At 47.9% G+C, this 27,140-nt stretch overlaps 1 protein-coding gene across 1 annotated transcript in view; it reads right to left on the bottom strand.

The window, feature by feature from the left end:
* The window catches only part of EPHB4 (EPH receptor B4), a 115,074-nt gene that overhangs the window by 50,651 nt on the left and 37,283 nt on the right, over nucleotides 1-27,140 (bottom strand). Inside the window, exon 2 of the mRNA XM_030186319.1 lies at nucleotides 888-958. Within this exon, the coding sequence (XP_030042179.1) occupies nucleotides 888-958 (71 nt within the window). The remainder of the gene's footprint in view (nucleotides 1-887; nucleotides 959-27,140) is intronic.

Genomic DNA, 27,140 nt, shown 5'->3' with positions numbered 1-27,140 from the left:
ACTGTTTTGTACTTGTAAGCAATATTGTCATTTTCCTTCTATATATTTTTAGATGTCATTTATACGTCTATCTTGCCTGGGATCCTCTTACGCTTCTAATGTCTTACCCAGCCCTCCTGCCTCCACAAATATAGCTTTTTCCACAGTAACCTCAGCTTACCTTTTTTCAGTGGCGTACCAAGGGGGGGGAGGGTAGGGGCAGTCTGCCCCGGGTGCATGCCGCTGGGGGGGGGGGGGGGGGTGCCACGCGCCTGTCTGCTCCGCTCGTTCCGTGCTCCCTCTGCCCCGGAACAGGTTACTTCCTGTTCCTGGGCAGAGGGAGCATGGAACGAGCAAAGCCAACAGGTGCGTGGCACCCCCCCCCCCCCAGCAGGTAAAAATGCACCCGGGGGGGGGGTGTCCTTTCCCCGGGGGGGGGGGGCACCCTAGGAACGCCACTGCCTTTATTTTTATTTAAATCAGCAATGTCACTTTCTTTTCACCTCACACAAATAGGTGGGACAGGATGACACCACTGCTGTACTGCTGTTGCTTGTAAAGGGGCCCATTTTGTGACAGCAGCAGTATTAATACCCAAACCTCTCATTAAAAAGGTGTGGGCATGCTAACACCATCGCTGTGGTAGATGAAGGCAGCCATTTTGTGTCAGCAGTCACAGAGCGGTGATGTCATCGTGCTCTTTTACTTCTCTCTTGGCAGGCCAGGACATCATGTCCTGCTGCACAAAATGGCTGCTCCCAGGACAAGCAGGGAGCCCTCTGAAACAAGACAGCTTGAGACCCACTTGGGCCCTAAACATATTTTCTAGTCAGATAAGCCCCACTGAATTATGAAGGGCAAAAAAACCCCCCAAAAAACCATACTGCTGGACACTTTACACCTCGTACCTGTCCATCCACTCTCGGGTGAGCTGTCCACCTCAGATCAGCTGTCTCCAGTTTGGTGTTCATAAGGGTCTCTGCAGCGAAACACAAACACACACACACACCACAAGGATTAACAAACTGGAAAAATCTTTATCCTGGCTACATGGCAGAAATCAGGCGTGTTCATGCAGCACATGCCTGACACATGCATACAAGCTTTTCCATCCCTGTCTGGATTTCTAGGCTGCTCTTCATTAGGGACTCAGAACGAATTGATTTATACATACAAGTTTCTATATACTGCCTACATAAAAACAATTGAAATGGTTCACAAATGAGGTCACCCTCCTTAATAAAACCTTTAACATTTCCTGGTTACAAACATTTTCCCTACTTCCCCACTCTCTCAAACTCTATTACCATCAAATAAAAACTACACGAAAACCCCTACACCTACCCCAGTAGACCCCACTATTCTGACTTTTTGGGTAAAACCAACTTTTCAGTGCGTTACGAAAAGATCAGCAATGATCCCGCAGTAGTCATTCAGGAAGCGTTTTGTTGTACAATGTGGGCACTGCCGTTGAGAATGCTCTAGGCCTCCATCCAGCACACAGCAACATTTGCAATGATGGGCCTTCTGGTAAAACCCTCTGGCCAGGGGCATAGCTAGGTGGGGCCATGGGGGCATGGGCCCCTGCAGATTTAGCCCTGGCCCCCTGCTTTCACTCCCCCTGCCGCCGCCGCCCCTCCCCCACCACTAATCATCCCCCGCCACCAGGTAACTTTGCTGGCGGGGGTCCCCAACCCCCACCAGCAGAAGTCCTCTTCAGCGCTGGTCTACGGCACGCTGCTAATCTGGATTCTGTTTCTGTGAGTCCTGACGTCCTGCACGTTCCTCACAGAAACAGAATCCAGATCAGCGAACGCGACGGACTCGGAGACCGGCGTTGAAGGGGACTTCGGCTGGCGGGGGTTCAGGACCCCCGCCAGCAAAGGTACCTGGCAGCAGCAGGGGAAGGTTGGCAGCGGGGGGTAAAAAATGTCAGGGGCGGCAGCGCCGAGGGGGGGCTAAAATGTGCCCCCTCACGCCGAAGTCTGGCTATGCCCCTGCCTCTGGCTAGAACCCATACTGTGTTTCAGAGCTTACGTACAAATTTCTGGGCCACATATGGGCGTAGCCAGAAAACAGATTTTGGGTGGGCCTAAAAAGAAGTTGGTGGGCACCAACAGGCTTATTTTCAAAAGAGAAGGGTGCCCATCTTTCGACACAAATCAGGAGACGGGCGTCCTTCTCCCAGAGTCGCCCAACTCGGCATAATCGAAAGCCGATTTTGGGTGTCCTCAACTGCTTTCCGTCACAGGGACGACCAAAGTTCAAGGGGGCATGTTGGAGGCGTAGCAAAGGCGGGAGTGGGGCATGCCTAACACATGGGCGTCCTCAGCCGATAATGGAAAAAAGAAGGGTGTCCCTGACGAGCACTTGGTTGACTTTACTTGGTCCATTTTTTTTTTCTTACGGCCAAGCCTCAAAAAGGTGCCCGAACTGACCAGATGATCACCGGAGGGAATCGGGGATCACCTCCCCTTACTCCCCCAGTGGTCACCAACCCCCCTCCCAACCTAAAAAAAAATTAAAACTTTTTTTGACAGCCTCTATGCCAGCCTCAAATGTCATACCCAGCTCCCTGACAGCAGTATGCAAGTCCCTGGAGCAGTTTTAGTGGGTGCAGTGCAATTCAGGCAGACGGACCCAGGGCCACCCCCAGCAGAAAAGGTTACCAGACTAGAGAAACTCATAAAAAGCTCTTCATCTTTATTTTTTTTTATTAATTTTAACATTGTACAAAGTACTCAAATAAAGTTCAGTATTTTACAGTATCTTAGCACAAAATATATTCAGTTATAAACTAGAGAATGACACGGGGACGGGGAACCACAGTAACCGCGGGGATGGGGACGGGGCGGGGATGGGTAGAGGGTGGTGGTGGGAAGGAGGGTTATTATAGCTGCTCATTATTATTGTTTTCTATTTCTAATTTATACACAACAGTTGCACAGCATATTGTTCCTTTATATACTTTTAATAAAAAGATTTAAATATAAAATCATAAGTGTTCAAGGCTTCTGCAGATGAGGACAGAGCCCACGGGGACGGGACGGGGACAGAACCTGCGGGGACGGGGCAGGGATAAACTTTGTCACCGTGTCAGAAGGAATGGATCCTCAGAAGCTTAGCCGAGATTGGGTGGCAGCACCGGTGGTTGGGAGGCGGGGCTAGTGGTTAGGAGGCGGGGCTAGTGCTGGGCAGACTTCTACGGTCTGTGCCCTGAAAATGGTAGATACAAATCAAGGTCAGGTATACATCTAAAGTAACGCATATGAGTTTATCTTGTTGGGCATACTGGATGGACCGTACAGGTCTTTTTCTGCCGTCACCTACTATGTTACTGTGTATATGTCATTCTCTACGAAAAACATCAACTACAGGGGAAGGCGAACCAGTTCAACTTGTAAATTTATGTTAATCCAAAAACAGCTGGAACTGTTTTGAAATCTTCACTCAGGTTCGGTGCCTGGGGGTCAAAATCTTGTCAGCACAAGGGCTCCAGTTTTGGTTTAAACATTTTTAATGATTTTGTTACAAAAGAGAAGGCAACAACAAGCAGCAATGCTAACCTATTACATCTATATATATATATAAAACTCACCCTCAACGTTCTGAAGACAGTGACGTCAGTGAAGCCAAGCCCTGACTTCCTTCAAAAAGGTTCGAAGGTTCGTGGTGGTGAAGCCACCAAAATCGCTCCGGGCCCCGCCCTCGAGGGAGGAGCAATGGCAGAACAACGAAGGGGTTGGCAGGGAGGGAGGGAGGGGGCTGGGGAATCGCTACGGGCCCCGCCCTCGAGGGCAGAGCAATGGCAGAACGAAGGGGTTGGCAGGGAGGGAGGCAGGGAGGCGGGAAATCGCTCCGGCCCTGCCCTCGAGGGCGGAGCAATGGCAGAACAACGAAGGGGTTGGCAGGGAGGGAGGGAGGGAGGCGGGGGGTGGCAAATCGCTACGGGCCCCGCCCTCGCGTCAAACGTCATGACGTTGAGGGCGGAGCAACGCCACAACAACAAAAGGGTTGGCGGGGAGGGGTGTTGCCGATGAAAACCTTGCTAGCGCCCGTTTCATTTGCTCAGAAACGGGCCTCTTTTACTAGTAGTGTAATAAAGAACAAATATTCATGTATTATTTATTTGTAGCATTTGTATCCCACATTTTCCCACCAATTTGCAGGCTCAACGTGGCTTACATTTGCCGTAATGGCGGTAGCCTTGCAGACCACCGCCATTTCCGGGTAACAGAGTTGCAAATAGTATTAAACATAGTTAGAACAGATCATGTTGTATATATACATGGTAAAGAATAATACATGATGGTCTTGCGTGAAGGTTCCCACGTAGCGAATTGGATTGTAACGTACATTGGGTCTTCGACTATATATAGAGTTCCTATTCAGCATGCGGTTTAAAGTGGTATTGCTTAATCATTAATTTCAGAGAGTTTAATCAGTCATGTGATAAAAGTTCGGTTTTGTATATATCGTGTATGGTGGTTTTTTTTTTTTTTTAGTATTTACGATGAATGCTTATGGTATGCCTTCTTGAAAAGATTATGGGAGAGAAAAAAGGGAAAAGAGAGAAAGGAGAGCAAGAAAAGGGGGAGGGTGTATATTGGTTGAGGATATTTTCAGCATTCAGAATAGTTCATACTTATAATACAAAAGGGTTGCAACCTTGCTCATCTTACTGATGAGAGATATGACATTAACACAGACCACTTTTTCTAATATCTGACAAAGCGTGGTGATTTTTTTAGCCAGGTACATTTCAAACGTGTACGTTTGGAGCAACAAATCCCACCATTCCTGATGAGAAGCGAGATAACAGAGTCTTCCAGTGTGAGAAAACTACTTCAGAGCTAAAGAAAGCATAGTATTGGCAAGTATAGATTCATCCAAACTTAGCATATTATTAAAACTATGACCCTCGAACAACAAATATTTATATAGCATTGGGCCAGTAAAATGAAAGATCTCTGTCAAAGTGAGCCATACACAGTGGCGTACCAAGGGGGGGGGGGGCGGTGGGGGCAGTCCGCCCCGGGTGCACGCCGCTGGGGGGGGTGCCGCGCGCCTGTTGGCTGAGTCCGCTTGTTCCCTCCCTGCTGCTCCCTCTGCACGGAACAGGTTACTTCCTGTTCCGGGGCAGAGGGAGCAGCAGGGAGGGAACGAGCAGACTCGGCTAACAGGCGCGCGGTACCCCCCCAGCAGGTAAAAATGCACCCGTGGGGGGGGAGGGTGTAATTTTGCCGGTGGGGGGGGGGGGGGCGCATCGGTGATCCGCCCCGGGTGTCAGGCAGCCTAGGAACGCCACTGGCCATACATTACTCCAAAATCTTTGAATACACCTACAGTAAACCTGTCCAGAGCGAGAATTAAAAGATAGCTGACAGTATGGGGGTCGGGGAAGAGGTAGCAGATTGGGGGGGGGGGGGGAGAGGTGAACCCCTCTTTTTACATTCCAAACCCCATTCTCCCACTGTCCACATGACTTTGGAAGGAGAGAGAAAGAGAACGCATTATTCTCCTACCTTGAAACCCTGAAAAGACTCCCACGATCACCTTTTTAAAAAAAAAAAAAAATGAACTTCTCACTCTCCATTCCTAAAATCTACCACATTATCTTGAGAAAGTGAAAGAGGGGCATCAAACATATAAATGGCGAGTGACAGACTCACTCGCAAATGCGCAGTAGAGACTTCCCTCTCTGTCCCGCCCCCGCGTCAATACATGATGACGGGGGGGGGGGGGGGGCGGGACAGAGAGGGAAACTGCGCCGCCGAGGTTGCTACCGCTCCCCCCCACACTCGGAGTCGCCGCCGCCACCCCTCCACCCGGCCCGGGCCCTCTCTTCACTTCTGAACTTACACATCCATTCGCCGAACGCAGCAACGCACATCAGCTGAGCTGCAGTGAGCCCTTCCTTCTTTGCCTGTGGCCCCGCCCTCCTGTGACGTAACGTCAGCGAGGGCGGGACACACACAGGCAGAGAAGGAAGGGGCAGCTCAGCTGATGTGCGTTGCTGCGTTCGGCGAATGGATGTGTAAGTTCAGAAGTGAAGAGAGGGCCCGGGCCAGGTGGAGGGGTGGCGGCGACTTCGAGGGGGGGGGGGGGGGAGCGGTGGTGACTGCGGGGGGAGGAAAACCTCAATACCAGCCCGTTTTTACGGGCTCAACGGCTAGTTTTCACTATGAGGTCTAAATCCCAATTTGGATGTTTTGCTGACAACATCCAAAAAAATCAAGTGGCGAACCTGGCGATTTTCGAACCAGAAAAACATCTTATCTTTTTGTTTCGAAAATGGCCATTCGCTAGATGTTTTTGGGCTCAGTACGTCTTTTTGGATGATTTTTGAAAAAAAAAAAAATAATAATCCAAAAGAAAAACACAGAAGGGGTGGGGGGACAGCATTCTTAGTAGATTGGCCACACAGACATCCCACCAGAGCAGTGGGGCACCCTAGAGAACACTGTATGGACTTCACATAAAGGGTCCCAGGTAACATCTCATCGTTACCCCCTTATATTGTATGGTGAGCCCTCTAAAACCCAACAAAAACTTACTGTATCCACCTATACACCACTACAGTAGCCCTTATGGCTGCAGGTGTCACCTTTATGTGGGTACAGTAGGTTTTTGGTGGGTTTTGAGGCCTGGGTCCCCTTCTCTACAGTGCACTAGGCTACTCCAGGGACCTGCTTGCTGCTCTAACAGGATTGGCCATAACATCTGAAGCTGTCTCAGAGGCTGGTATGTACTGTTTCTTTCATATCTTTGGGGGGTGGGAGGGGACCAATGACCACTGAGGAAGTCGGGCGGGAGGGTCATGCCTTAAACCCTCCAATGGTCATCTGGTCATTTAGGGCACCTTTTTGTGATGTAGTCATGATTGAAATAGGTCTAGACCAAACGTCTTTTAGCCCTGGACATTTTTGCTCTGTTGCGTTACGGCAGAAAAAAGTTTTGGGAACGCCCAAATCCCACCCACTTGTGATTTGGATGTACTACAGATGAACTGCATAGAAAAACATCTTTAAAATGCATTTCAAAAATAGTGATTCGGACATTTTGGCAAAAAAAAAAAAAAAAACCACTTATCTGCCATTTTGTGCTGTGTTTTGGACATTTCTTGTTTCGAAAATGAGTCCCTTAACTTCTCACGCTCTCCCCCTTCTCCAACTCAGTGGTGTAGCTACAGGTGGGCCTGGGTGGGCACAGGCCAACCCATTCTTGACTCAGGCCCACCCAGTGACGATACTACACTACCTTCTCCCCTCTCCCCTCCGTGGTGCTCCAGCATCTGCCCTCCTGCCACCAAACCCCGACTTGATTCCCATTGGATATGCATTGCAAACCATACGACGAGAGACTTGCAGACCTGAACATGAGAAACAGGGATGACATGATACATACGTTCAAATATTTGAAAGGTATTAATTCACAAACAAACCTTTTCCGGAGATGGGAAGGTGGTAGAACTAGAGGACACGAATTGAGGTTGACGGGGGGGCCAGACTCAGGAGTAATGTCAGGAAGTATTTTTTCACAGAGACGGTGGCAGATACATGGAAAGCCCTCCCGCGGGAGGTGGTGGAGATGAAAACGATAACAGAATTAAAACAGGCGTGGGATAAACACAAAGGAATCCTGTTTAGAAGGAATGGATCCATGGAATCTTAGCGGAGATTGGGTGGCAACGCTGGTAATTGGGAAGCAAAACCACTGCTGGCCAGACTTCTACGGTCTGTGCCCTGATCGTAACTGAATAGATATGGATGAGCTGGAGTGTAAATTTTAAGGGGCTTCGACATTAGCTTCAGTACAGGGACAGTGCTGGGCAGACTTTTACGGTCTGTGCCCTGAGAATGACAAGGACAAATCAAACTCGGGTATAAAGCATCACATACCATTAGTTCATCTTGTTGGGCAGATTGGATGGACCATTCAGGTCTTTATCTGTCGTCATTTACTGGGTTACTTTGTTACTACGTCACCTTGGGTAAGTCACTTAACCCTCCATTGACCCAGGTAAAAAGAAAATAGATTATGAGCCCTCTAGGGACAGAGAAAGCACCTGCTTATAATGTGTACAGTGCTGTGTACATCTAGTAGTACTACAGAAATGATTAGTAACAGTTAAGTGTGTAAATGCTGGTATTCTAGAACACATGTGCTTAATTTCATGCCCCTCCCTTTGGAGTTGCACGCTCTGGAATTTGAGTGCACAACTAATAGAATACCGACTAAGGGCAGTTATGAGTGTTATTGTCATTAAGGCTAATAAGCAGCTAATTCATTCAGTACGTTAGACATGCAACTAACCTTATTCTGTAAGTTGCACGTGCAAATCTGCCCGCTAGTCGGAAATTTGGGCACACAACTTTCTAGCATTAGGGGGTTAATGCTGGACGTGGGCGGGAGGGGGGTGCAAGGAAAGAGAGAGACTCCCAGACTAAAAAAGTGGGGGGATAGATGCTGGACCAATAGAAAGAGATGCCAGACCATGGGGGGGGGGGGGGGGGGGTTGGGAGTGGTCAGAGTGCCAGAGGGAGAGATACTGGCCCTGTGGTGAGGAGTGGGGGCAGGGGGTTACAGGAGAGAGAGATGGAGCAATGTTGGTCCAGAAGAAGGGATGAGAGGTAGGAGATGCTGGACAGGAGACCCTGGTAAATTAAGAAAAAAAAAAAAAAAAAAAGAGACCCTGGGACCAAAGCAATGCTCAGACAATACAGGTAGAAAATTTATTTTTTTTCTGAATGTATTAATTGTAATACATCAACTTTCTGAAATGTGCATCTCTGATATCTTGTATTTCAGTTTCTATATGTCAGGTATTCTATATAGGTATGGAATGTATTTGTTTTTTGTAGGGTTTGTTTACTGGAGCTCTGAAGGGGTTTCCCCTCCTCTCCCCCCCCCCCCCTTCCCTGCTACCTTGGGAGAAATGGTGCTATAGGGGGGGCCTGTTTTCATTTTTCAACCCGGGGCCCACTCAGTCCTAGCTTCGCCACCGCCCGACTCCCCAGGCTGCCAGTGCAAGGCTGCTTCCTAGGGGAAATAAATACACCTCCCAAAGAACTCATTTTGTTACAGAGTTACTATTTTCAGAGGAAAAACAAGTGGGGCTCCAGAATGTGCGTTTAATACTTGGTAGCACTTCAAGCAACTTTTCATCACACATTAAAAAGCTTGGGCTTCAAGTGTGTGCTTGCATGTCACACGATGTGTGCAGTGTGCCGGTAAGAGCTTGGAGCATAATTGGGGAAAAAAAAAACCAAACACACCTTTATGATTTTCTTTCCAGATTTGCATTAACTCTAGCATCATTAAAAAAAAGAGAGACCAGCCCGGCAGGGCCGGTCTTAGGCAGAGGCGACCAAGGCGACCGCATAGGGCCCTGTGCCTAAGGGGGCCCTGTACCTAAGGGGGCCCCGCGCGGAGCGCCTCAACTCTGCCTCGCTCGTGCCTCCGCTCCGACCTCCGCCGCTGCTTGCCTTAGTCGCCTGAGATGATCCCCATTCCCGTGGCTCGGCCGCTCCGCTCCCGCCACCATCGGCGCAGCGCCCACCCCCGGCTTGGGCCCGCTGAGCCCGCCGTCAGCTCCCGAATTTGAAAGTACTGGATCTTTTCTTAATATTTTTCCTTTATTCTCCTTTGTTATGAGAATTGGAACTACTAATTGTAGTGGACTTGAACTGAATAATTTCTGGGGCGGGGAGGTTTCATGATAGCATTGTGCTTATTATTTCAATCAGTTTTTTTGTACAAGTTTAGCTTCATTTGTCTTTATTTGAAATTTCATAAGAAAAAAAATGTTCTAAAAATGGAATAATCTTATCAATGGGGTGGAGCTAGGGCGGGGGTGGAGCTAGGGTGGGGCCCCACCAAATTGGTCTGCATAGGGCCCCGCACTTGCTAAGACCGGCCCTGCCGCCCGCGGATTCCTGCTCAGCTTCCAATAACATTTCACCAGATATAAACTGGGGCAATGAGTTTTGCTCTAATCAGTCCACACATCCAAAGCCTTATAATAAACGTAAACCAAAGCCTTATAATAAACGTAAACCGCTTTGAATGTATATTTATTTATTTATTTGTTGCATTTGTATCCCACATTTTCCCACCTATTTGCAGGCTCAATGTGGCTTACATAGTACCGTGTTGGCGATCGCCAATTCCGGTATGAGAAATACAGAGTGATATTGTGGTAAGGTTTACGTGTGACAGGCACATTGGGGAATCAAGGAGGAAGTGTTAAGTTGTGTCCAGTTCGAGTATTACTTTCGTTGCGTTGCAGGGTCCAGGCATTTAAGTTGGATCATTACGGTATGCCTTTTTGAACAAATAAGTTTGTAGTGATTTCCGGAAGTTGGACAGGTCACGTGTTGTTTTCACGGCGTTTGGTAATGTGCTCCATAGTTGCGTGCTTATATAGGAGAAGCTGCATGCGTCGGTGGATTTATATTTCAGTCCTTTGCGGCTTGGGTGATGGAGATTTAAGTATGTGCGTGTTGATCTTGTTGTGTTTCTGGTTGGTAGGTCTATGAGGTCTGTCATGTATCCCGGGGCCTCGCCATAGATGATTTTATGAACCAGGGTGCAGATTTTGAACGCAGTACGTTCTTTGATTGGGAGCCAGTGCAGTTTTTCCCCGTAGGGATTTGGCGCTTTCGAATCTCGTTTTTTCCAAATATGAGTCTGGCTGCGGTGTTTTGAGCAGTTTGGCGTTTCTTTATGATTTGTTCTTTGCATCCCGCGTAGATTCCATTACAGTAGCCTAGGTGGCTTAGTACCACTGATTGTACCCAAGTTGCGGAATATTTCCCTTGGGAAGAAAGGTTTTACTCGTTTGAGGTTCCACATTGAGTGGGTGGAACATTTTCTTTGTTGTAGTTTTCGCATGGTTTTCTAGCGTGAGGTTTCGGTCGATTGTAACGCCGAGAATTCTTAGGCTGTCTGTATATCAAATTCCATTATCCTTACTTAGCCCGTGCACAGAGTCAGTGACTGGATGTGTGACAGAGCTTGATGAAGTGATGGCTGTAACCTCACTCCCTGAATTCTGCCTGTTGTATACTCAGGGTCTGCAGTCATGCTCCTGAAATTCACTGGCCAGAAGCCCTGGGTGTGTGAAAACTGTCAGAAGGGTACCAGCTGCCTCATGTTTCATTCCCAGTGACAGGCAGCAGCCGGGGGATTGTTCTCAAAGCTGGGGGAGGTACACAGTGCCCTGCTATTTGCTTTCTTAACGGTCTTCTCATCTCCCTTTCATCCTATAGTTCCCCTCCGTGTTCTCTTCAGCCAACACAGCTGCTGAGCAGACTGTACCAATCCATGTGACCCAATCTCTACATGCACCCTGCCTGCCCTCCATACACAAAAGTTTGTAAGCCGGCCAGAACACGCAATATGAGAGCAGCAGTGGCGTATTTAGGGGAGGTGTGTCGTCGTGTACATAATCCCTGTCAGACCTGGCCCCCCCCCTTAAAATCCTCTCGGCATCTTCACCCGGCAGCGGCACTCATAGGCTGCCTGCGGCCTGCGCTGGGACTTCCTGAACCGTCCAGCCCCAGGTTGCAGGCAGCCTACCGCTGCCGGGGGAAGAGCTGAGAGGATTCTAAGGTGGAAGTGGGGGTTGCAGCAGCGGCAGCGGTGGGTGGGGGTGGCAGTGGCGGAAGCAGAAGCGGCGGGGGGGGGGGGATGGGGGAGACGCACCCCCCTGTACAGAGTTACTGGAGAGCAGCTTAGGATATGCAATCTTTCTGGGAGAAATCCAGTCTCTACAGTCAGCTCAAGGCTCTAATAGGCAGATGCTCAGAACCTAACGCTGGCGCTAGAGCCGGTGCTAATCTGCACAGAATGTTCAGAGGCAGTGCCTGCCCGTGACAGTCTGCTGCAAGGGGATGGTCTGCTGCCCCGGCTCTGCTCCGCCCTGCTCTACCCCCCCCCTAGTCTGACATCTCCCCCCTTCCTTCCTTCCCCGAATTTACCTTATTTTCTAGCTTCTGCCAACCCCAGCCCTCTCTCTCTACTGCGGCCCACCCCACCTCCGAGGAAACAGGAAGCAAGTCAGAGAGGTAGACCATAAGAGAGAAGGGGTCGGTGGCAGGGCAGCGTATGAGAACCACTGTCTCCCTGACATTTGGAAAGCAAGAAAAGAAGGGCAGGGGGCAATGCCAGAGCACGATGGGCATGAAACATAGTGACATAGTAGATGACGGCAGAGAAAGACCTGTACAGTCCATCCAGACTGCCCAACAAGATAAACTCATATGTGCTACTTTGTGTGTATACCTGACCTTGATTTGTATCTGCCATTTTCAGGGCACAGACCGTAGAAGTCTGCCCAGCACTAGCCCCGCCTCCCAACCACTAGCCCCACCTCCCACCACCGGCTCTGCCACCCACTCTCCGCTAAGAATGGGGGTGGATGCCGCTGCAAGAGTGCCGCCTGAGGCCCCTGCCTCAGGTGACCTAACGGTAGGGCCACCACTGTTCAGAGGGCTGCAGTGCAGAAAGCAATGGCCATTCCAAAGATTAGGGCAAATTTGCTATTCCCTCCCAATGCTCAGAGAACAGTGCACAAACAGACCCTGCCCTTACCGCTGGAAAGCAAACACCAGCTCAGAGATGGCACCGGGGTGTTTGAAGAGAGGATTTCTAATTTTTTTCAGCTTAAAATCTGCTGGTTTTGATTTATTTTAGACGTGGAAGGAAGCCCATGCAAGCCTCTAAAGTGCTGGGAGTGGAAAAACAAATGTGTGTGGGTTCAAGCACACCCAAAAGTAACAGGACACACTGGCGTCTGTTTTCTGCAATTAAATATAAGCCTTTCGAGTGAAAAAAATATTTAAAGGCGCAGAAGAATGACGCCAAGTGTGCTTCACTTCCTGGTTTGCCTGGGCATACGCACAAGAGCTGCGCTTCCTGCAAAATCCTTCTGCGCATGCACCGGGTATGTTCCTCCCCCTTACTTCTGGTCTCACAGCACGCACACCCTTTGCATATATTAGCGTTGAGCACTGGGGATTTAGGTTTTGGTGCTGTTCCCACGGTTTGAATCAGGGTGGCCACAGTTCTCGTTCCAAAAGTACAAAGACTAGGGGACACTCGAGGAAGTTGCATGGAAATACTTTTAAAACAAATAGGAGGAAATATTTTTTCATTCAACAAATAGTTAAGCTCTGGAACTCTTTGCCGGAGGATGTAGTAACAACAGTTAGGGTATCTGGGTTTTAAAAAGGTTTGGACAAGTTCCTGGAGGAAAGGTCCATAGTCTGCTATTGAGATAGACATAGGAAGCAACTGCTTGCCCTGGGATTTGTAGTATGGAATGTTGCTACTCTGAGATTCTGCATGGAATCTTGTCACTGTTTAGGATTCCAGAATCTTGATATTCTTTGGGGTTCTACGTGGAATGTTGCTACTCAGATTCTGCATGGAATCTTGTCACTCTTTAGGATTCCAGAATCTTGACACTCTTTGGGATTCTACATGGAATGTTGCTTCTCTGAGATTCTGCATGGAATCTTGTCACTCTTTAGGATTCCGGAATTTTGTCACTCTTTAGGATTCCAGAATCTTGATATTCTTTGGGGTTCTACATGGAATGTTTCCACGATTTGGGTTTCTGCCAGGTACTTGTGACCTGGCTTGGCCACTGTTTGGAAAGCAGGAAACTGGCCTAGATGGACCATTGGTCTGACCCAGTATGGCTACTCTTAGGTTCTTATGTTCCCTATAGCGTAGGAATTCTGAGCATTGGCCCGTAAGTACAAGAGAAATGTCCTGAGAAAGCTGCAGTGAGGGCTGGGAGGTTGTGGTTTTGGTCATTAGGAGAAGCAGTCCTTCAGTGTCCTTGTTGCTGGCCCAGCTCCTGGGAAAGCTGTGGAGGGTGGTTTTCTCCCACCCCCGGCCAACCGACACATTAAATTGGTGACCCCTCTCTACTGGTGCAGCTGATAAGAAGACATATTTCCAGATGAAAGCCTTTGCGGTCTTCAAACTCGTCCTCTCTCCTTTTCAAGGTTGGAGAGTAGGGTCAATGCCTTCTAAGCCATTAAACGGACCACCCAGCAGAATTCAAATGTCAAACATTTAAAAGGGTCTTTCCGAAGTGACCTCTAAGTAATCATAAACATTCTACTGTAATGACACCGACTAAAAATGGCTATTAACCTCACATTTTCTTCACTTCACAACGGAAGAGAAGACCCCAGTTGCAAAGGAAGCTGTGATTAGTTGATCCAGTCTGGTCTGGGTTTGGATTTTAGCTCATGACATTTCAGTTATAGCTCAAGGCGAGTTGCATCCAGGTACAGTAAGTACAGCCAGCTACAATTTAGGGGATCAGTCAATATTTTCCTGTCCCAAGAGAACTTATAATCTGTATCTGAGGCAACAGAGGGTGAAGTGACCTCCCCACAGTCACAGCAAACTTTGGTGGGAGACCTGGGATTTGAACCCCCCACTTCCCCGGTTCTCAACTTGCTGGTCTACCCATTCAGCCACTGCATAAAGAGCTGCAAGGGAAGGAGATGGCAACGCCTAGAAACATCCAAAGCCTGAATACAGCACAAACAGCTAAAGGGGCCCTCAAGAGAGGATAACAGAGCGCCCTAAGGCACCCAGGACACTAAAAGGTGATGAAGAAACGAACCCCCAAGGGAAGGACAGCAGCATTCTAAGATGCCCAAAATCTGCATACAGCACAAACAGCTGAAGAGAGACCTCAGGAGAGGAGACAGCGGCATCCTGGTACACCCAAAGATTGGCCTCAAACACAGCAGTTAAATTCCCTGTGCTGAAACCTAAGACTAAACTGTAAGAGAAGGAACACACTGCGGAAACAGTCTCAGATGGTTGCTTGTAGGTATCAGCACTGCAGATCAAAATGTGAACTGCAGCCACTGATATAGTCCTAGGTACAGTAAGGAGAGGCTAAAGAGTTAATAAGATAAGAGGCCTGCCAACATCAGCTAGGGCCAAGAAGGCAGGGTTGGGTCCAGCTGCTCTTCCAGTGCATTTCCCTGGGCCTGTGGCTCACCTGAGGGAGCCTGCTGGCTGCAGGCTGACAATGGCCCATTATCTGCAAGGGACCGTTCTCGTTCCAGAGGGCCACATGCCAAGCCATTACAGTGGGGAGGGTGCCAATGGAAACCCCAGTGCAGGCAGGGTGCAGGAGAGATTCTCTGCCAGTCAGCCACCCTTTCAAACCGAAGGACAAGGTTTCACCTGTGAGCACCGGGAAGACGTACGACGTTACCCCATCTCCACAGTGTTATCCAGCTCTGTACAACAGAGGGGGGGAGAGCGAACAGGAAAAATTATTATTTTATAAGTTAGGCAGACAAGGATTGCATTATCTTTGTTTGTTGTCTCATAGACAGAACAGGAAACCTGAAATATTAACAGAAACCTTTCACAAAACAGAGGAAACAAAGCCAGAAGGTAACTTGATTTTGTCCCTGGGGGGTTTCATAACAATGATAAGGTTTTCTCCCAGCATGCGCATCCACAGTGTATTGGGTGGGGAGGAAGAGGGGAATTGGCACACAGCTGCAGTTACTGGAAGAGTGGGAAGGAATAGGGGTATAACTACAGGAAAACAGGGTGCATATGGGTCCCTGGAAGGAGAAGCTCCCACTCTACAAAGCAAAATGACAGGAGAAGGGTCAAGGTTGCCTCCTAAGGCCTAGTGGTTAAATCAATGGATTGAGCACCAGCTGAGCCAGGATTCAGATCCTGCGACTTGACACTTCTTGTTCCAGAAATGCAAAGTTACCGGAGTTCCAGGTTAGAAATTTTGGGACAGTCTTGGGTTTCAGCTTACATCCTAAAGCAGTGCATTTATAGTGCTTGATCCTACCCATTAAATCAGTGCTGCAAGTCCCATAATGCACCAAAATGCAGGATAGAATGCTCAGAAATCCAGAACTCTCTCAAAACCCTCCAGCATAGAACTGGGTAACATGGCATTTCTGTCAGCACATGACTTAACAGGGTAACAACCTGTCTTGGAAATCATTGAGAGGACACCTCCTAAACATCTGGACCCTAGGCACGTACCTAGTTTGCCTATGCAGTAATCCTGCCCTGATCGAAAATAATGTAAACATCCCAGAGATGCCAAGTTACCCAGTTCCAAACTAAAACCTTTTTGGCCAATCCTTATATTTCAAAGCAGTGCAGGATTTGTTGTGCCTGATCCTGTGCATTGAAATCGGTGCTGCAAGTCCTATAATGCATCAGGATGGGATATTCAGAAATCCAGGACTGTCCCAAAGTCTCCAGCCTAGAACTGGGCAACTTGGCATCTCTGCAAGTCACTATTTCCCACGGCCTCAGGCACCCACTTCAATTACAAACTCTTTGGGGTAGGAACACTTTGGGGGCATTTCTGGTCAGATCGCCACCATTTAGGAGCCACAATGCAGGTGAAATGATGGGTCCTAAGAACTACTCAGTAACGGCACCTGCACCCAAACATAGGTGCCAGATTTATGCCTGCTGAAACCTGGTATAAATGCTGCTGCCCAAGTTAGGCAAGCTGACCCAGTATTACTACTACTACCACCTAGGATTACTACTACTATTTATAATACTACAGTATTACTACTACTTATATATACTACTACTACCACTACCCAGTATTATTACTACTACTACACAGTCTTTCTACTACTACTACTACTTATAATACTGCAGTATTACTACTACTACTACCACCCAGTATTACTACTATTTATAATACTACAGTATTATTACTACTACTACCACCCAGTATTACTACTACTTATATATACTACTATCACTACCCAGTATTATTACTACTACTTATTTCTATAGCACTACAAGGCATACGCAGCACTGTACACCATATACAAAAAGACAGTCCCTGCTCAAAGAGCTTACAATAATACTGCAGTATTACTACTACCCAGTATTACTTCTACTACTACTACCCAGTATTATTACTCCTACTACCCAGTATTACTACTACTACACAGATTACTAATGCTACCCCCACCCAGATTAATACTACTACCACTTATAATACTACAATATTATTATTACTACTATCACCCAGTATTTCTACTACTACTACTTATTTCTATAATGCTACTAGACGTATGCAACACTGTACACTAACTATGCATGTAACTTTTTGGAATGTACCTGACACACCTATGCCCCCCCATGGCCACACCCCCTTTCTGAGATAAGTGCTAAGGGATTAGACACCCTGCCTTATAGAATAGCATGCAGCCAGATGTGTGCACAAATTTTACTGGGTGTCAACAATAATTGGTTGTTAGCACCCAATTATTGATGTTCTTGAGCTCGTTATTCAGTTAATTTGCACACGCATCTCTGGCATGTGTGCAAATTTGGGCACACACATCTATATAGAATCCGGGGGGGAAGTACTTACGTTGTATGCATAACTGCTGGTATTGTGGAACATATGCAGGTAATTGAGAGGCCATTTTACTAAGCTGCGGTAAAAAAAATGGCCTGCGCTAGTTTAGACGTGTGAAATTGGAGTGGGTAAAAAGGCCTTTTTAAAAAAAAATAGGACAGTAAATGGCCGTGCACTAATATTTAAAGTTGTGAACGGCTATTTACCGCCACCTATTTACTTGGCGGTAAGGGCTCAAACGCTACTTGTGCGGTAATCAGGCAGCGCGTGGAAATGTGGCTGTGCTGCCGATCACCACTGGGAATACCCCCCACGGTAGAAAACAAAAAATGATTTTCTACCACAAGAAACAGTCCAGCTGATTTTCGAAAGAGATCGCCACCCATCTTCCCACACAAATCGGGAGATGGCCAGCTTCGCCCGCTAATCGAAAAAAGAAAGCCGGCTTTGACGAGAATTTGGTCCACTTTATTTGGTCCCTTTTTTTTCAGGTCCAAGTCCCAAAAAAGTGCCCCAACTGACCAGATGACCACCGGAGGAAATCAGGGATCACCTCCCCTGACTCCCCCAGTGGTCACTAACCCCCTCCTACCCTCAAACATACAACTTGAAAAACATTTTTTGCCAGCCTCAAATGTCATACTCAGGTCCATCACAGAAGTATACAGGTCCCTGGAGCAGTTGTCGTGGGTGCAGTGGACTTTAGGCAGACGGACCCAGGCCCATCCCCCCCTTACCTGTTACACTAGTGGTGGAAAATGGGATCCCTCCAAAACCCACTGTACCCACATGTAGGTGTCCCCTTCACCCCTTAGGGCTATGGTAGTGGTGTATAGTTGTGGGGAGTGGGGTTTGGGGGGCTCAGCACCCAAGAGCTATTTTTCTTTTTTTTTACTTTTTAGAAGCTGCCCCCTAGGGTGCCCGGTTGGTGTCCTGGCATGTGAGGAGGAACAGTGCACTACAAATCCTGGCCCCTCCCAACGACCAAATGCCTTGGATTTGGCCGGATTTGAGATCGCTGGCTTCGGTTTCCGTTATGGGCAAAAACAGAGGCCGGCCATCTCAAACCTGGCCATTTCTGACATTTGGGCGGCCTCAACCGTATTATCGAAAAAAAACGATGGCCGGCCATCTTTTTTGAAAATACAGCTGGCTCCGCCCCTTCATGGCGCCGTCCTAGGAGATGGCCGGCACCGTTCGATTATGCCCCTCAGTGCGTGCCAACTTCAGAATTACTGCCGGGCACCCATGCTACCCCGGTGGTACTATCGCACACTATACACGTTAGCCCAACCACGGCTTAAAAGGGCCCCTTAACAGAAATTAGAGGGAATTACCTAATACATCCTGTAGTGTTACATAAATGATAAGTTTTAGTCACAGAACTCAAGAGCCACTTTCTGTAAGCAAGAGAGAAAGAGAAAAAGTTTCTGGGAAATGTGACAGTTTCAGGCTCCATTAACCACAGCGATCTCTGCCAACTTTAAATTACAAGACACAGGCGAGCTCAACCAACCCCGAAGGCACCCATCAGGAAAACAGACTCCAAACCTCAGCCCGAGATGGCAATACAGAGAGCGCAACCTCTCAACCACACAAATGTGGACACCCCACCTTGTCTGATTACCTACCGTGGTATTGGGCAATCCCACAGCATCTCCTTAACCCTCTACCAATATAGAATACCTAGACGCTGGTGCGTCTGCCAATCCCGACTAGCTCTTTCTTTCTCCCCCTACGTCAACGGTGTCACCCACCCTCTGTGAGACCCCACACATCTGCTGCTTTCCAACATCTGGCAGCCATGTCACTCCTTCCCCTGGGGTCTGCCACAGAAGTTTATTTCTGGCCTTCTTCTGGAAAAGGAGGACTTTTGATTTTATGAGATTTCTTTTTAACGGGTTTTAGATTCCACCTTCTGGTGCAGAAAACTGAAGGAACCAAGGAGAGGGGGGGGGGGGGGGTAAGAGAACTGGTCACAGAATGACTGGACCCAATATGAGAAAAGACCTGTTTGGAACAAGTTATCCTCACAGAAAAACTATAAAAACATAGGGCCCGATAGTCAGCCGGTGGAAATCTGTGTTTTCTTCACCGCCACTGGCGTTAAACCCCAAAATTCAATGCTGGGTTTCTGGAGTTTCCAGATCTGGCTAACCTATAGAAGGTTAAATATGATAACGGCTATGAGTTACTGCAAAGTAGGCACGTTAATGTTTTTAACGCTTGTTAACCATGTACGTGCCTGCAATATCCATGTAGGCGCCTACATGGTTAGCGTGCGCACTAAGTGTAGGAGCGCTAAAAAAAATAACGCACCTTAGTAAACAGGGCCCAAAGATAGGACCGCATAGAAGTCAGTCCTATTTATGCAGTTATTCTGGCTGGTTAAGTGCTCAATATCGGTAGCTTCAAGGTCCACACATTGATTCACAGGATCATCCATGGAGAATCCCCGAGCTACATGACCAACTTGATCGACCTACCCACCAGAAACATTTCGGAATCCTCTGGAAACTACCTTGACCTGCACTATCCCAACTGCAAAGGTCTCAAGTTCAAATCCTCGTTTGATTCCAACTTCTCCTTCAAAGGCAGTCAACTTTGGAACGCACTACCCAGACCCATCCGCTCTATTAAAGACTACCTACCCTTCAGAAAATCTCTGAAAACCCATCTAGTCAAGGAAGCTTATCCATACGCCACGTCCTAACTACGAATCCATCTATTCATTACCTGATCCTGAAACAACGGCAATGACTCAGACCACATCTCCTCCAATTTTCACTATGCTCACCCTGACCCTATCCCCTGATTATCTCTATCTAGCCTAAAACTAGCACCTCCTCCAACCACCTTACCCCTTCTCCTCATATTATTACCTACCTACACATCTCCATTACTCTGCATCTCCTTTACTCTGCTAAGCTTAGCCTGTACTCTCTACACTTTACTTTGTAATCCTACTACTATGTAAGCCGCATTGAACCTGATATGAGTGGGAAAGTGCGAAATGTAACAAATAAATACTTAACCAGCCAAGTGCTGACTCTGCCCCCAGAATGCCCCCAAAATAGCTGGTTTTCACTTTGGTGCTAACAGGCACTGACTGGTTAACTGCCACTGACAATGAGCGGTTAGCTCCAAACAAGTGATTTAACCGGCCAGGAGTTGTTTCTAGCTGGTTAAATCGCTTTAATATCGACCTCATAATTCCTCATCGTACAGGAAAACTGCTCTGTTAAAAGGTATATGAAGAATATAAGAATTATGCCATGCAATAAACAGTCCCCGCTATGTCTCTAAAGAACAGGCCCCCCCCCCCTCCGGCCGCTGCCTGCAGCCCCACTGCTGCACCACAGCCGCCGCCGCTGCCCTCCCCAGTCCTACCTTAAAGGGTCTGGTGGTCTAGTAGCTTCTTCGGGGGCAGAAAATTAACTCCACTCTCCTGCCTGCTATCGCTACTGTGCCCAGCGGCGGCAAGTGTTTTTTTCAAAATGGCTGCCGAAACTTACCGCGGTAGTCTGGCGGGGTCTAGGAAGTCTCGGCAGCCATTTTTAAAACGCGCCGGTGGCACCGCCATGCAGCGTGGCAGTAGGCAGGAAAGAGTGGGATTCTTTCCTGCCTCTGCAGATCCTTCAAGGCAGGACTGGGAGGGGCAATCGGGCACAGCCTCTTCTACAGAAGAAAGTATCTGCAGTACAGAGTTTCCCTTTATCAGGGAGAGTGCTAGAGACCCACTGAGATGAAAGTGAACAGGGTAAGTAATGGCTGATTGAGTCACTCATTAGGAATGCGTAGGATGCAAACTTTTGTTTTGTTTTGTAATGCTATTTTCAAGTTAGCATGTGCTATTTCATTCCAGCACACACTAAACTAAATAGCACACGCTAAAATGTAAGGAAACAAAAAGGCATATCCCGCTCCCAGATAAGCAAGGTTCATATGGCAGGACTCGGAGTCACAGCTGTAACATGATACCAGTACCCAGAGATACTTCTATTAAAGAAAGGCAACAGGGTCTGCCACCTCTCTAGGACCGAAGGGCTCAGGGGATGAGCACAGGGAACAGGGGCGTAGCTACGTGGGGCCACAGGGGCCTGGGCCCCCGTAGATTTGGCCCCGGACCCCCCTGCCGACGACCCTCTCGACCCCCCCTCCCACCGTCAACCCGCCGTCGCTGTCTGCTACCTTTGCTGGCGGGGGGCCCCAACCCCCACCAGCCGAGGTCCTCTTCCTTCGTTCTGTTTCCGAGTCTGACGTCCTGCACGGCGGGGGGGGGGGGGTCTAAAATGTGCCCCCTCACCTCGGGCTCTGGACCCCCCTCCCGCCGAAGTCTGGCTACGCCCCTGACAGGGAAACTGGGTCTGTCACATTTAGGACTGGATGGTTCAAGGAAGAGACACCTGAGCTTGGTCACATGACCTCCCCGACCTTGCCACTGTGTGGTTTATCTCAGAGGGATCTTTGCTCTCCCTTGAGCCTGGTCACTTCACCCCCGCCGTAAGGACCTTCTTCCGGGTTTTCAACATTAAATTCACTGCGCTAGCGGCATCCTGCACTTTACGCTCACCTACCTGTTGTGCATGCTAGTTTGGTCAGCTGTGTGTTTTCTACAGGTTTGTCACTCTGTGGTTGACCCAGAGCAATCTCTGCCCTTCCCCAAGCCTGGCCAAAACAAGAAACAGGGAGTCTATATGGTTCTTCAAAAAACGGACGTAAAAAAATAAGGGCAAGAGAGGCTGTGTTCAAGAAATACAGAAGAACGCAACAAAAGGATCATGGAAAAGATTTCCAGACTAAACTCAAAGAAGTGAAGAAGGAAACACAGCTAGCAAAAGCACTGGCAGAATTAAAAATGGCTAAAGATGTAAAGGGAGGTCACAAGATCTTTTTCAGATATATTGGGGAAAGGAGAAAGGTAGAAATGGAACTGTAAGACTGAAAGATGCTGAGAACGGCTATGTAGAGAGCGATGAGGATAAAGCGAATGTGCTAAACAAATATATTTTCCTTCAGTGTTCGTGGAAGAAAATCCTGGAGATGGACCGCGGTCGGTGGCAGAGGGTATATCTGAGAATACGGTAGATATTGTGCGTTTCACGGAAGAAAGTGTTTATAAACGGCTTGAAAAATCTGAACGCGGACAAAGCTAAGGGGCCACATGAGAGACATCTCAGGATACTGATGCCCAGATGATCAAAAGCCCTGCGCTGTTCCAAACAGCGCCCTAAAAATAGCGCAGGGACAGCGCAGGGCTTTTCTGCATCGATGATCAAAGATAATGCATGCGAATCTAAGCAGCGCTATTATCTTTGATTATCATGTTTAAAGTGCAGGAGAATTGTGCCGAGCATGCGCTCAGCACAATCCTCCCGCACTTGTTTGACAGGTCTGGGCTGTCAAACGCCCCAAATCTGTCAAACAGCATGCCGTCTGTCAAACAGCATCCTCACTCCCCCCGAACCCAATCCTTAAGTGGCCGCACCCCCGAACCCACGCCGCCTCCCAAAACGCTGTCCTACCCTCCCACCAACTGTGATCCATCAACCCCGGGGGGGGGGGGGGGGACGACGCAGCCTGCCTGCCTCCCTCCTCTTCCTGTCAGTCGACACCCAAAATGGCGGCGCCCAGCACCGCCCACTGCATCCTGGGATGCACTGGGCGGGGCTACAGACCATGTAAGGGAATCGCTCCCTTACATGGTCTGTAGCCACGCCCATTGCATCCCAGGATGCAATGGGCGGGGCTGGGCGCCGCCATTTTGGGCGTCGACTGACTGGAAGAGGAGGGAGGCAGGCAGGCTGCGTCCCTCCTCCAACAAAAGGTAGGGGGGCCGGCAGGGGAGGTGTTACGACACCAAAGCACACCACGGACCACCAGGGAATCCAAGGACAACGCTGAGGGGAGGATTTGGGGTGGGCTGGAGGTCCACCGGACCTCCAGCCCCCCCCCCCCCCCCCCCGTCGATGGATCACAGTGGTGGGAGGGTAGGACAGCGTTTTGGGAGGCGGCGTGGGTTCGGGGGTGCGGCCACTTAAGGAGATCGTCGGGGGGACCGGAGGTCCACCGGACCTCCAGCCACCCGTTCGCGTTTGCCTTGGGGGGGAAGGGGGGCCTTCCAGCATGCAACTGCATGCTGGACAGGGCTCACCATTCCTCCCCAATGATACGCAAAACCTAACGCCAGCTCGGAGCTGGCGTTGATTTTGCTGCTGCCAGCGACCCAATCTTTGGCGCGCTGGTCGCTGATCATTGGGGATGAATGCGTTAAGTGCCAATTAGCTTGCATTTGCAAGCTAATTGCGCTAGAAGCCCTGTTTAGCATGCATTTGCATGCTACTTGCGCTGAGAGCCCTCGAGTGCGCTGTTTCAGGCGCTCGAGGGCTCTGATCATGGGTCGGCTGCAAACTCTGGCGCTAGTATGGCGTTAACAGCCTCTAGCCCCGGAGTTTGCTTTTGATCATGACCCCCCTGAGGGAGCTCTTAAAGATTTAGTTCATAGATTTTTTTTTTTAGAGATGGGAGAGGTTCCGCGGGTTTGGAGCCAAGGTGATAAGGTCTCTTTTCACAAAAGCGGAGACAGGGAAGGTAACTACAGGCTGGTTAAGTCTCATGTGGAGTTGCTGCGGAAGGAAAAGACAGTTAAACTTTCCAGAATCCAATGGGCCGCAGAATCTGAGGCAACATGGATTTACCAAAGGAAAATCCGGCCAAACAAATCTGATTGATTTCTTTGACTGGGTGGCCAAAGAACTAGATGAAGGACATGTGTTAGGTATTACTGCTGTAACTGTCTATTGATTATGTTTGATTTATTCTTACTGTACACCGCCTTGAGTGAATTCTTTCAAAAAGGCGGTACATAAATCCTAATAAATAAATAATCTACTCGGATTTCAGCAAAGCTTTTGATATGGTGAAATAAGCTGGAGTACAGAAACATAAAATACAAGATACATACAATTCAAATTAAAAGCTCAGTCATATATTAAATGCCACCGAGGGAGGGGCCTATAAAAGCAAAAGAGCCTAGGGCCCACCGAAGTCATACTGCGGCCCTGGGCCCTGCGGAGGGGTGCCACCCCTAGGACTGGTTGTGACTCTTGGACTGGTTTTTATAGCGTATTGATGTAACCAAGTTAAAATATGCGTACAATAGCCTGACACAGGCCGTGTTTCGCCCAACTGGGCTGCTTCAGGGGCTACACGGTAATTCTCCACTACCAAAATAGAAATATGCTCATGAGAGCAAATGTACAGTCGATATCCTGAAAGAAACGGCTCATCCAGAGATGCAGAAACAATTGGTTATGGACATGAGGTCGAACAGACAGCCTCTTATCTCCAAATGCGCCGAAGAAAAAAAATAAGATAAGAGGCTGTCTGTTCGACCTCATGTCCATAACCAATTGTTTCTGCATCTCTGGATGAGCCGTTTCTTTCAGGATATCGACTGTACATTTGCTCTCATGAGCATATTTCTATTTTGGTAGTGGAGAATTACTGTGTAGCCCCTGAAGCAGCCCAGTTGGGCGAAACACGGCCTGTGTCGGGCTATTGTATGCATATTTTAACTTGGTTACATCAATAAAATATATTTTGGTTTATTAACGATCTGCTTTGTATAGTTTCCACCTTGGAGTTTGCGGATCGTCTGCCCCTTTGCTTTCTTGGACCCTGGTTTTTAGCGCTACAGACCCTTACCACCCCCTGCCCAACTCCCAGTGGGTAAGTGAGGAGCTGATGGCGTGCCCGGCCTTGTCTTTTAAGGCTGACACCGGCATGTCAGTAAATCATGAGTCTGCCTCTCAACACAAACGTTTCAGGGGTAGGATACACTGAAGGCAGCAGCTGGGAGATGGCGAGCAGCGCTCGGGTTACCGTTACAAAAACAACTTAAAAAGGGAGATGACAGGAAACATTTGCTCACCAGCTCCCTCCCTGCTGTGGAATTGGCAGTGGATTTACAATTTCAGTCATTCATCGCTCTTCTCACCATTAAAAGTTCTCTTAAAAAAAATACATATCCAAAATCTAGCAGCAGAAGAAAAAGCTCCCCAGGGGACAATATTGTGCTTTTAATTTTGAGAGGGGAAAAAAAAACCTGATTCATGAGCTGAACCCCAGCCACCCGCCTTCATCTAGCCTTAATCCAGGGATAGGCAACCACGGACCTCAAGAGTCACAACCCAATCATTTGTTCAAGGTTTCCACAATGAATATACGCGAGATTGATTTGCAAGTGGTGGTCCCATTGTATGCAAATCAATCTCATGCCTATTGGTGGTGGAAATTTTGAAAACCCGACTGGATTGTGGCTCTTGAGGACCGTGGTTGCCCACCCCTGGGGTTAATCCTTTTCAAATTCCTACAGAGGACTGGGTAGCTAAAGCTGAGACCCCATGTGCTGTGGCGCGGCAGGGACAAAGAAGATTACCAATGAGATTACAAGCGCATGGGTGATTCTCTTAGCCATTTCTAAAAAGAGGGGGGAGGGAGTACCCATCTCCTACTTTATTTTCTATCACTCCTTGAATTCGAAATCCCATATCTGGTGAAATTGAAAGGTGGCCAAAGAGTCATCCAGTTTGATCTAAACGCACAATGGTTCCCCCCTCTCTCCACAATGATCCAGCTTGTAAGAGAACACCGACAGTCCATCCACAAGATTTATAACCCACTATTTCTAAAAATTCAATGTGGGTAACAACCAACATAATCAAAATCAACACCATGGTATCAAATACAAGAAAACCAACATAAAAACCAAACTAAGCAATAAGTAAAACAAATATACACACAGTGATAACAAAACACTAAAATAAAAGAAACTACAACAAATAAATAAAACATGAAACAATATAAAAATGAAAAGATAATAACTATGGCTTCACCTGCAATCCCATCAACCTGTATTCTGATCTTCCAACTATACTAGGATTGTTTTTGAAAAAGAAAAGCTTGAGATTCTTAAGAAATGATAATGTATTGGTTATCAATTATAATTTATTTTATTTGTTACATTTGTATCCCACATTTTCCCACCTATTTGCAGGCTCAATGTGGCTTACATGGTTCCAGACAGATGATTTCAAACTCCAGTGTTAAGAAATACAAGATTAACAGGTAATGCATTCCATGACACTGAAGGTTATCAATAGAAATCAAACAAAACAAAACATGGAAAAGAAAATAAGATGATACCTTTTTTATTGGACATAACTTAATACATTTCTTGATTAGCTTTCGAAGGTTGCCATAAGCAAATGTGCTAGCTGACAGTGTATATAAGTGAAAACATTCAAGCATTACTATGACAGTCTGACAGGGTGGGAGGATGGGGGTGGGTAGGAGGTATGCATGGGGACATCAAAGCATATCATTGATATTCTAACAGGATGGGTGTGGATAGGTGAGGGGTGGTGTGATCAACAGAGACATACAGCTTTAAAAACCATACAAGAACGTAAGACCTTTGAAGTCAGAATGATTGACTATTTTAACACCCAACAGAAAGGACTTAACAAGGACCTGGGGTTCCTAGCCCATTATAAACCATAAAGCTGTATGTCTCTGTTGATCACCCTCCCCTCACCTATCCACACCCATCCTGTTAGAATATCAATGATATGCTTTGATGTCCCCATGCATACCTCCTACCCACCCCCATCCTCCCACCCTGTCAGACTGTCATAGTAATGCTTGAATGTTTTCACTTATATACACTGTCAGCTAGCACATT

The sequence above is a fragment of the Microcaecilia unicolor genome, chromosome 14, assembly GCF_901765095.1.
Source record: "Microcaecilia unicolor chromosome 14, aMicUni1.1, whole genome shotgun sequence".
Classification (NCBI taxonomy): domain Eukaryota; kingdom Metazoa; phylum Chordata; class Amphibia; order Gymnophiona; family Siphonopidae; genus Microcaecilia; species Microcaecilia unicolor.
The sequence above is the reverse complement of the archived record's forward strand: the minus strand, read 5'-3'. Positions and strand labels throughout refer to the sequence as shown.